The sequence below is a fragment of the Vidua chalybeata genome, chromosome 10 (genome assembly GCF_026979565.1).
Source record: "Vidua chalybeata isolate OUT-0048 chromosome 10, bVidCha1 merged haplotype, whole genome shotgun sequence".
Lineage (NCBI taxonomy): Eukaryota > Metazoa > Chordata > Aves > Passeriformes > Viduidae > Vidua > Vidua chalybeata.
The window spans coordinates 17,130,647-17,142,440 of record NC_071539.1 but is presented as its reverse complement, the minus strand read 5'-3'; the positions used below and the strand labels follow the sequence as shown (position 1 = coordinate 17,142,440).

General features: G+C 50.5%; 1 protein-coding gene across 1 annotated transcript; it reads right to left on the bottom strand.

The window, feature by feature from the left end:
• Positions 1–6,651: 6,651 nt before the first annotated feature.
• On the bottom strand, positions 6,652–10,729 carry FAM124B (family with sequence similarity 124 member B). The gene is made up of 2 exons (XM_053951807.1): positions 9,582–10,729; positions 6,652–8,033 (listed from the first exon to the last, which is right to left on the bottom strand). The coding sequence occupies exons 1-2, from the start codon at positions 10,308–10,310 to the stop codon at positions 7,419–7,421; spliced, it is 1,344 nt and encodes a 447-aa protein (XP_053807782.1). The 5' UTR covers positions 10,311–10,729; the 3' UTR covers positions 6,652–7,418.
• Positions 10,730–11,794: the final 1,065 nt, after the last annotated feature.

Sequence of the window (11,794 nt, the reverse complement as noted above, 5' to 3'; positions counted from 1 at the left end):
CAGGTTCAAAAAGCAACAAGGGGACAGGATGGCTCAGGTGTCTGCCCAACACCTGTGAGTGAATTGCTCACACAGTCACTCCTTGCCAGGAGGAGAAGGAAGCTGAGGAAGGGTCAGGGACGAGCACTGATGGCCGGGACTCCCAATCCAGGCACTCCTGTCAGGGCCATGAGCACGGCAGATCCAGCTGGAGGCTGATGCCAGCCCTCCTGTGTCTGCAGCCTCTGACCAAGCAGCACCACACCCAGCAGGGACAATCCCAGCTCCCAGCACAGTGACACAAGGGCACAAGGGACAGTGTTAGAAGGGCTGGGAGGCTGGGAATGCCTCATCATTCCTCCATCTCTCACCACTCCTAAGAGAGCAGCAGTGAACCAAACCTAAGGCAGGAGCACAAGGAGGGACTTTCTCCTCTTTCTCCCCACCAAGGTGCTGAAACCCAGTGAGGCCAACAGGGAGGAGGTCACTTCAGAGCAAGCATCTTTCACCTCCACTCAGTTGTCAGGGTATTTCACATCCTCTCTTCCAGTTTTGGGAAGCCAGGATCAATCTCCACCAGCTGTGGCAGCTCAGAGCCCCAGCAGCTCCTGCCTGCTCCGTGCCTCCGGGCCTGCACCCTGTGAGGCTTCTTCTGATGCCAAGATACTGCTGGAGATGATCCCAATTAAAGAAGTGAGGCTGTCACAACTTCAGTTGCACGAGGGAGATGAGAAAATGAACAGTGTCACTGAGTATCTGCAGGAACAAATTTACAAACCTAATCACCTCCCAGCATAGCCAGGCTGCCAGTGCCTGAAGAAGGGTGATAGGGGAGAAGAAAGCTTATGGGACTCTTAAAGAATATAAATTCACCCTAATAGGAATTGGATCTGTCCCTGCCTGTAATCAGAGGCAGAACTGAGATGCTGAACTGGAATATTAATACAAGTGCTCAATGGGAGATGAAAACCTCTCAAAACCTCTCTCAAATAATGAGAATTAAACATCAGAAACACAGCACAGCAAACTGCAATGCAGTTGTGCTGTCGGGAGGAGTCTGCTGAAAGGGGAGGTTGAGAAATTCCATGGAAGATAAAACTGCCTCCTGGCAGAGCCTGGGACAACAGATCCATTCTGACTGCTTCCTGGCACACTGACTTTTCATTCTAGACACCCTCCCAAACTTGGGTGTGATCCCCGTTTCTCTTTAAAAAATAGGATAATTGAATTTTTAGTACAGGATGATCAGGTGCATCCTCTACACCTAAAGAAGATGAATACAGGATGGGAACAGGAAAGAAGCTCTTACTGTAACATCTGCTGTATTTTGTATTCCTGCTGTTAGGGTTTGGGGGGTGGGGAATATCTCTGACACTTCAGTGAGGTACTAAGAATTTGGGGTGTTCAATTTAGGATATTGCATTGCAAATGAGCAACTTTTCCTGAAAACAAAGTTGATGGGGAGCAGCTAACACTGAGAAGGGCAGTTCCAGGACACAGCTTGCTGCTGAAGCCCAGGCTGCAGGCACACCTGCCTGTGGCAGAAGAGGGCTCCGACAGAGTGATCACCCTGAGGAACATTCTGCAGCTGGCAGGCAGCTCTTGCAAAAGGCATTTTTGTTCTCTCACGTTTGGTTTCCCTCCATGGTGCGTGGCCACAGGGGTTACAGAGCAGCAGAGCACCTCCAGCACAGTGAGCCCCTGCAGGGAGGGACACAGCCCACAGCCAGCAGGCACGTGGCCAGATGGAAACACATCATCCCCCGGGTTCCTTCCCGAGGCCCAAGGGGTGCTCGGGCCATTCCTGTGCATCCTACCCCATCCTCAGGAAGCTTCTGCAGCCAAGGCCTCCTCCCATGCTCCCTGATGTCCACAGGCAAGCAGCTCCCTGGGACAGGGATGTGCCTTCACACTTACTGCATCAGGGCCCTGAAGACTGAAGGAAAAATGAGCTTTCACTTCCCTGAGGACAAAAGAAAGGTGCTGGCAAGCCTTGCAGGAAAACACTTGTCTTGAGAAGGGGACAAAGCAGAGCTCCAATAGGAATATGCACAGGCTGGGCAGCTCCATCCCAGCTGAGCCCCCTGCCCTAACAGGTATGTGCTCCACTCCTGCATGTCCCATCCCAGCTGGTCTGTCAGACTGGCACGACTAATATTTGGAGGTTTACTCAGCAAAATCCAGCAGCAAGACCTTACATCTTCACCACAGAGGCCCAAACAGCTGCTGCAAAGCCAAGTCTGTGTGCGGGAGGTGCCAGAAAGGATGGGCAGGGAGTTCCAGGCTGCAGTGGCCTTCCTCCCCTGAGCAGTGTCAGCAGCACCACGGGCAAAAGGGGCTGCAGAGAATTCTCCTGATTGCCAACCTACATGGAATGATGGGAGGGAAAAGAAGGATGTGCCACACATACAGGGTACCACAGGGAGACCCCAGACCCTCTGTGTCCCCCTCACAGCCCAGACCTCTCCTTTGGGTTCACTTTGGCTTCCGCAGAAGCTTCCTGCCCCTGATTAGAGAAAAGCAAAGTCTCAGGGCCTTTGAGCTTCATAATTCACTTTGCAAGCGAGGCACACAGAAAGACAGACATGACCTGCAACGCTCTCTATCTGCTCCTGCTCTGCCCTGCCAAAGCAAAGGTCCCACTCCTCGCCTCATCCCTGCCCTGCTCCATCACATCTGTCCTAGAGTGATCGTTCAGTGCTCAACTACTCATGAAAAGGGAGAATTCATAGTATTTTTAGTAAAACATTTTTATAGCAAGCATGTCAGTACTATATCAACTCTTCTTACACACAGCAGATGCACAGTAACCACTGCACATGACATTGCACAGCATCAGTGACTGAGGCTGCCAAAAAACAATAAAACATACTAAGAAGAACTCTATTTTCCCCTGTCACTTACATGACAGATCTCCTTAATTAACTACTTCACTGTCAGAGAAAATTAATGAAGGAGAAAGAAATGGGCTTTCTTTGTTATTAGTACCTCTATTGCTTCCTAATCTATCAGGTTAATTTTATATTAATGAAAGTGAGGATTAAAAGCCCCAGTTGCTGGAAGGGTGGGCACAGGGACTGAAGTTCCATAAGGAGCTCAGACACGCTGGACCATGGCTGGGCTTGGAGAGCTGCAGAAAGGCAAAGCCTGGGGAGAGGAGAGCAGATGGACCCCCCAGGCCGGGGCTGGTTCCGGCAGCTCCCAGTTTCTGTCGAGGCCGTGCAGCCACAGGAGCAGCATCCCCCACCCGGAGGGACCCCGGGGACCGCTGGGGCTGCGCAGGGCAGGAGGAGAGCGGCGGACTGACCCCGGGACTGCGCTGAAAGGCGGACCAAGAGCCCCAGCTCGGATCGCAGCTGCCGCCTGCACGCAGCCCCCGAGACCCCTGCGCTGCTGCTCCCGAGAGGGACAGGGACAGGGACAGACCGCCGGGAGAGGAGAGGGACAGGGACAGGGACACACGGCCGGGAGAGGAGAGGGACAGGGACAGGGACACACGGCCGGGAGAGGAGAGGGACAGGGACACACGGCCGGGAGAGAAGGGGGACAGGGACACACGTCCGGGAAAGATGGGGGACAGGGACACACGGCCGGGAGAGGAGAGGGACAGGGACACACGGCCGGGAGAGAAGGGGGACAGGGACACACCGCCGGGAGAGATGGGGGACAGGGACAGGGACACACGGCCGGGAGAGGAGGGGGACAGGGACACACGGCCGGCGGAGCAGGGGACGGGGAGCCGCGCGGGAAGGATGCCGTGTGCGGGCACCAGGCGGAGCTGGTGTGACAGGGACAGGCGGGACCGGCCCCGCAGTCCCCGCACCCCGGGACCCCGCCCAGAGCAGCCGCGACACACGGGACAACAGAAACCCAACAAACGCAACTGTAACAACAACAACAATAATAACAGCAATAACACGAAAAATAACAATAACAGCAACAATCTGGAAAATCTGCAAAACCCAAGAGGTGACAACAGAGGAGGTGACCACCACTGCTCCAGCCCTGCACAGTGAGCAGGGGGCCCCGATTACACACAGCCCGTGCAGGGGCTGGAGCTGCCACACTCATCTTCAGCGAACGAGACAATTTCTGGTTTCTGTTCCCGTTACAAACAGGAGCTTTCTGAAGCATCTATTTTCCCCTACCAAGTGGCTGCGAAGCTTTGTTTGTACTAGGGGCAGAGCATGGCACCAACACAGGTGAAGAGAATAAAAGTCCCACCCCAGGCCCAGTGTACCAGTTACACCCCAGTGTAAATTTGGGAAGCTCAGCTGCACTCATAGAACTGCCTCAGGATTTACCAAGGCATTCATGAAAGCAGAATTTGGCCCAGAATTCAGGAAAGAAGATTGTTTTCAGCATTTGCTTCCCCAAAAGAATCAAGTCTGCCAGGTTCTTTTTAATATGAGAGGCCGAGGCTGATCTCACTGACCACGCCAGGGGTTTCCCGGCTGCCTGCCCACACCATGGCACCAGTGGGGAGCAAGGCAGCACCCCCTGCCTTTGTGCTCGTATCCAGGCATCAGGGAGTGCTCCCGCTGCTCCAGGGCAACTCATCCCTCAGAAATACCATTGTGCTTGCTTCAGAGGAGACAAAAGACACCATTTCTGTTTCCAGGGGCTAAACTAAAAAAAAAAAAAAAAAGCAACAGCACTCACCCCTTCAGGTTCTGTTCAAGTGACCCGAGAGCAAGTTCTCCTGCTTCTTGTGACCCCAGTGCCCACAGCTCACTCTCTCAGCACACACCCTCCTCCTGCAAGAACAGATTTCCTCCCTCCATCACCCAGACTGTGCCAGTGACCCAGGAGAAAAGCCTTTCAGTTCGCATGGGACTGTTCATCTCCCCTGTGAGTACGTGGCAGCATCTCTGCCCCCTCTGGGAACAGGCTCACCCCGTGGCTCACAGGAGTCCCAGGGCCATGTCCCCACGCCTGGGCATGGCACTGCCTGACACAAAGCAGGATCCCACCATCCCCAAAAAAGTGCACACCTCAAAACTAGAATCTCGGTTAGAGGGTGTTAATCAATGCTGCCCACCTTGGCTGTTGTCCAAAGGAATCATCAGCTCAGTATCCACAGCACCAAGACCCCATTGGTCACAGCCAGGTCAGAGCCATTCCCACCAGAATCCTTTATACCAAGCTCAACACACCAGAGGTAACAATCCCACTGCACTTCTCTTCATTCAGTGTTGTGATGCCACGATCCTCTCAGCATAACTTGTCCAACTCCCTCTCCAGTTTCCCACCAAAGCTGTTTTCCCCAGTGTGCTTTGCTGGAACCAGCACATGGGATGGGAAGCCCTGGCTGAGCTCACTGCCAGCCCCACACATCTCATGCATCCATTCTCTCTGGCTCCTTACCAGGAAGCTCCTCTCAGGGTGTTTGGGACACAGGCCTCCAGCAGACCCTGCCAACCTGTGCTCCTTATTAGACTTTTTTAAAAACCCTGAAAGAAATGGCACAGTGTGCAAAGAAGAAGTACAAAATAGAGGCTGCAGAGATATGAACAGTCTGGAAAATGTGAATCTTTGTCTTCCACTACTGAATCTGTCCATGGAGAAATGTGCCCTCTGAGCCAGCACACCCTGCTCACCTGCCTGTGTAATACAGAATTTGTACTAGATATATCCTGTGCTTATAATACACAGATTTTACATGCTCACTGTTAAAAGCAGTATTTTCAGAGCCATTTTCCTTTGACTCAAAGCCCTTTTCCATGATTTGTTGCAGGCAGGAGAAACTTGTTCCTTTTTTTTTTTTTTCCCAAATGATGAAGCATTTTCCCCAGGCTAGATACTGACCTTCTGCCTCTTTCTTTTAGGTAAAATAAGATTATGCTAAATAGTCACACTCAAGTACCTTTGGCACGAGAGATTAGAGAGAAGGCCATGAAATCTCTCTTTAAAGCTGTTTCTCCCAGGAATTCCACTTCTGCCTTTATTCCCAAGCTCATGATTTTCCCATCCATGCCCAGTGCAGGTCTGTAACCTCGTGTTCAGAGAGCACTGTCCTGCTCTGAGCCCCTCCTCTCCCCATGAGCCTCCAACCCACCCTGCACACACCACAGCAGCCCGGGGAGCCAGCCCCTGCAAGCTCCTCTTGCCTGCTTCCCTATTGACCAGACATTTTCTCCAGCTCTGAAAAGCCCTGCTGAGTTTCTAGGAAAGATTAAATAATCACCCTCGCAGATGTAACATATCACAGCAGGATTCATTAGAAAGTCCACCATTTTTGTGGGGCTTGTGAAAACCTGGGGGATGTTTGTAAGTGTCCAGTGAATGAAGTGTCCTGCTCTGTAGGGTTTGGTCCCCAAATCAAAGGGTTTATGAGCATTACTTGGCAGGGCAGAACCAGCTGGAAGGGCCCAGAGCAGGCACTTCCCCATATCCTCTCCAGAATTCAGATATATTTAAGGGAGAAAATACCTCTTTGTTGTAGTGTTTGGAAGGTAAGTACGACCAGATAAGGCTTTTCTTTGAATAATTTCACTCCTCCTTCATATTCTTCCCATCTCTTTCCCGCTGAGATTTATTTAATCCTACTTGAGAAAGAAAACTGATCAAGATGGGAGTTATTTCAGCATCTGTTGATGCTGAATCATGATTTCATTTCTCCCGTCCTTTTTACTCTTGAGGATTTAGCAATTCCCTCCAAGACTCTCAACTTCTCTTGTCTTCTGTTAATTAAAACCCAGCTAGGATTGCCTGCTAATTGCACACCGGTTTAACAAAGCCTGGCCTGTTGCTGTTTTTATTTTAAGTGTCACATGAATAGGCAGCAGCAGGTTTTACTGGCATTTCTCTTCAAGTATGTGGTTTATGCATGTACTGTGCTGAGGTGGGAAAAAGGTCTTGCTAGAAATATTTCTCTGGAGAAATATTTAAAAGAATATTCTTATGTTTCAAATCTTGCATAAAATTGACAACATTGATAGATTTTAAAGACCAACAACAGGGAAAGCAAGAAGGAACACAAAGGAAAACCAGCATGTCCACTGGGACCATGCCAGGAGCTTGTTCCAGTAAGTCCTAGCAAGGGATGGTGAGTCCCCACGGCTGGGGGCATGCAGCTGCTTGGGCAGCTCAGCCAAGCTGCACCTTCAAAACCCATCTGAAGATGTCACTGTCTATTTTTTAGCTTCTTAGAACAGCTGTAGGAGTCACATGGCTTATTCCTATTCATTGTGCAACATACCCCTCATCTATTCTGCGTTAAAAAAACAAACCAAAACAACAGCTTTCTGTAAATACAGTGTTATTTCTCCTGCAGCCTCCTTAGCATCTCTCCATGGAAATTCAGTGTCTGCCTCAGTGACCCCTAGTGGGATGTCACAACGACAGATGTACACGCTGAGCAGCAGCAGTCGCAGCACATGCAAAAGCGCTCTGCTGTCCTTCGGCAAGGATGAGTCCATCAGGCACGTTTGTTTCAGTCATATAAAGAATTCCTCCTCCTCGTGCTCCGCTCGCTGTGCCGGGCCGGCCCGCGGTGTTTGCGGGGAGCAGCCCGGAGCTCCGTGCGCCGCTTTGCCGCTCCCGGCCGCGGCTCGCAGCGCCGGGGCGGGCAGGGCAGCGCCGGCCGCGGCGCTGGGGGCTGGCAGCTGCAGGAGGCTGCTCCGCAGGGCCCTGGGGAACCGGCTCAGCGGGCAGCGGCCGCTCCCGGGGCTCCCCACGGCCAGCCCGGTGTCCACGTTGGTCTCCGTTCCCCGATGCCCGCGGCTCTCCGGCACAGGAGCCTGCAGCCTGCTGCCCGCCCGCCTGCGCAGCGACGGCGCTTCCCAGCACGGCCGGGCCGCCGCGGCACCGGGAGGGGAGCGCAAGTGCCTCTGGAGGTCACTGCTGCCCTGCTCGGAGGCAAGCACTTCACTTGGGTCAGATTTTGTTTTACCCTTCGGAGCTCTGACCTCCTGGCTTCTCCGCCCAGGATTACCCTGTTTTATAGAGCAGGGGGCTGGCATACAGTCCTGCGGGATTCTTCCACTGCCTGTATTGTTATGCTGCTGGCAAAGCCCGATGTTTGTTTCAAGGGTCCTGGAACTGCTCTGAACCTGTTGAAAATTAGAGAGAACCCGGTTATCACACACTTCTAGCTTGACTAATGACGATACTCTCACCCAGCCCTGCTGTGCTGGGGTCACCTGCAGCCCGAGTCAGTGCACCTGGGGAAGTCCCTGCTAAAGTAGGTTGTGGATACAAAAAAAAATCCACATGCATTCCAGGGGAACCTAGATAAACTCTTGGAAAGGAGAGCCACCGCCAGTTACCACAAGGGGCTTCAGGGGGGAAATGCCAGCTCCATGTGGAGTCTGTGAGCAGAGCCTGGGATTTAGTTTGCAATACGGCAGAAGGTCGGGGCAGGGGGGTAAATTGCAGGTACTCAAAACAAAGATTTACAATATGGGCTGAAGAGTTGAAGAATAAAGCACTAGGCTGTCAGCCTGCTGTCTGCAGCTTGGACACAAGATACATCCTCGAGTTCAGGTGGATTACACCTTCCTTTGAGAGAAGCACAGTGCAGCATGGTCACATCCCCAAAAAAGCTTCCAAATTTCCTACCAGTGAATTCATGTACATCAATCAGCTCAAAGACCTTGTATCTACAGCAGGAAGAGCCATGGAATAATTTAGGAAGGGACCTTTGGAGGTCAACTGGCCCAATCCCCAGCTGCAGATAGGACCAACTTCAAAGCTACATGAAGATACCCAGGGCCTTGAGCACTCCAAGAGGGTGAAAACCAGTTTATAAATTGATACTGAATGAGGCAGCAAGGGCTGCCCTAAGATTAGTGTTCAGAGCAGCACAGAAATAGGCTGAACCAAGTAATTCACTTTACCTCTAACAGAGGACTTCTGTGAGGAAAAAGCCAGGGCAAATAATATAAAACCCAAATTACAAGAAAAAAATAATCAGAAGTGGGAGGGGTTATTAGAATGGAAAGAAAGCACACTGAACCAAGCTTCCAGTCTACTCACATGTGTAAATCTCACTACATATGATCTGAGCACAGACTTTGTCTTTTTTTTTTTTTTTTTTTTTTTTTTTTTTTTTTTTTTTTTAATTTGTATTCATATAACCTCTGGACTGCACACTTCAACAGACAAGGCAGAGATTTCCTAGGACACATCTTTTCGTCACTTTTGCCCAACTACAACTCACTTGTGATCTCACAACCTCAATTGCAGGCAGTTCTGTATCAACATTACACTTACAAAACTTCTGGTTTTGGATGCCAAAAATCTGCTTTGAAAAAACATTTATACAGCAGTGTCTTATCAGAAAAAGATTAGGCTGCTACAACCTTTTTTTTTTTTTTGAGGGAGAGGAGGGAAGATGTTAAGCTAGTGTGCCCCAGAAATCATTAATAATCTGCATTTCAGGCAAGCAGTAATGATGTTAATTTAACTGTATAAAAACATTCCAAGGATCAGTGCTTATATTTATCAGCAGCATAACAGCACTGGCAGACACCGATTACTGCATTCCCAAATTCAAAAGAAACATGAACAAACAAAATCGTAATTTCCATTTTGAACCAGTCCTGCTTTCCTTGGAAAAAAGTAGATAAACCCTCCTCTTGAGAGCACCGCGGACATACCTTGAGCAGAATTGTATTTCCTTCATAGTCCTGTGTTTGCCACCTGGTGCTGCTGATGGGAACACAGGGGTTGGGCAGGAGGGGCACCAGCTGCCCAATTTCCTGCACCTTGAACTGCAAGGCTGACGAGTCGGGGGGCTCGGCCGTCACCCCGATGGGCAGCTGCTTCAGGCACAGCTGCACGGCCACGTGTGGGGTGGCGTGCAGCACGAAGACACACAAAGAGCTTTTCTGCACAGTGGCTTCCTTCTGGAGGATCATCTCGTAGAGCCTCACTGCATCCTCATAGTTATCAAAGCTGCAGTAGAGGGTGACCCGCAGGATCTCGGGGCCGCAGCGCACCCGCCGGATGCCCCACACGGGCAGCTGCTCATCCAGGCCATAGAAGTCCTGGTGGGATGGGGCATAGCGGGGGCTCTGCCCATTAGCAAACTGGGCACGCTGGTACCGCCAGGGAGGGCGCTGGAATTGCTCGTGGACCTGGAAAATCCGTTCTTCTCCCAAGCCCTCGTGCAGAAAAAGAAGGATGGATATTCCAGGAAAGCTGCAGCTCCTCTTGCGGTATCTCTCGTAGTATTTCAGGGGAGGAATTTGCTCAGACACCAGGAAAAGGCGAATGTCCAGGCAGAGCCACTCCAAAAGCCGATCCAGAGTCTGCTGCAGAGGAAATGAGTGTCCCAAATGGGTGAGGAGATGCACAGTCATCAGAGACTCTGCTCCATCATCCATTGCAAAGACTCCAGGCAAAAAATTAAAACAGACAAATTGGTGCCTTCCTTTTACTCTTTGCCTGGGGAACACAAGGGTGTACTCTGAGCCTTGAACAGAATGAGCTGGGACTCCTACAGGCTTTGCAGTAACCAGATGAAGCACGTGGGTAAGCACAGTGAACGTGCAGAGGGGGCAGGTGCAGAGAGCGGTCCCAGCTCACATCCCAGCTATGCTCGGCTCAAGGCTCACTCCCAGCTCTGGAGCTCTGGTCACTGAGTACCTGCGACCCAAGTGTCCAGGAACAGCACTGCATCCGCCTGCTCCTGCCGTTCACAACACAGGACCGCAGAGATGCACAGCACTGGAACACAAGCAGCGATTTTCCAGGGTGAGGTGATGCTCACCGGTCTCCTGGCAGTGGAAGTGGCCGCTCCGGACTCCAGCCGAGTCCCAGCAGCGCAATCACTGCCTTTTGCAAAGCCCATGTGGCACTCATGGCTGAAACCCTCAGCAAATTTCCTTTTAGTCAGCAGGCTGGCTTTGGCTCATTGTAAAAAGCCTGTGATCTCTGTGAGTCCCACCCTGCTGGGGCACACAGATAAGCTATTCTTTGAAAACAAGGAAGGAAAACAAAATAACAAAAGAAAAAAACCCAACCATGTGAATATAACAGATAACAATAAGGGCAGATATAAATCAGGAAAGAGGAGCTTTGGGAAAAAACCTCAACTCGTAGTTACACCCTTCACAACACAGGTAACTTGCTGCCTAACTGGAAACCAGGTCCTGGATTATTGTACATTGCCCATAAAAGCTGGGTACCAGGCTTTCCACTTTCAGTACCCTCTTTGCTTCTTTTTCCTCCATTATTTTTTTTTTTCTGAGATACCCATGTAATCAGCAGCCTTAATCAAAGCCCAAGGATTTTTTTTCTTGCTCCTTGGGTTTACATGTTGATACGTTACAGTAGGAATGCTGAAAATACACTGCTTTCCAGGTCTCTTCTAGTGTGGACAATAAATCACACTGTCCCTTCATCTCCCTGTTTGCCAGCCCAGCAGCAGCACAATACAGGTCAAGCCAAACCCACTTCCTATACAGAGCTGCCCTCACTGTAGCCAGTGTTTAAATCAAAACTGGGGCCTCTGGTGATCTGTCCAGCTCCATCTAATTAAGGGCAGCACATCTCTCTCTGCTCACATGCCAACTTCCCTCTCAAACAGCCAAGAACACAAAGCAGTGGTTCACTGTTAAGAAATCCCAGCATTAATAAGTCTGTTATTCAAAATTCTGAACTATTTTTTTTATATGACCCTAACTTTATATTCAACTAAGTAAAATCTCCAAGGTCTAAAGGTATAAGCAGCAGTGCCTTGGTTTCCTTTAGGGAGATCTCTCTCGCTGGTAGAAACTCACATTCATGCTTTTAAAGATACACTGACACCTATGGACAATAAAAATTTTAAAAAACTGTCTAGAAAATGAGAAAAAAAAAATTATTT

Coding starts and splice junctions, on each gene's coding strand:
- FAM124B (XM_053951807.1), bottom strand. CDS start 10,310: ATGGATGATGGAGCAGAGTCTCTGATGACTGTGCATCTCCTCACCCAT. Junction 8,034..9,581: donor GAAATACAATTCTGCTCAAG/GTATGTCCGCGG, acceptor AATTTTCAACAG/GTTCAGAGCAGTTCCAGGAC.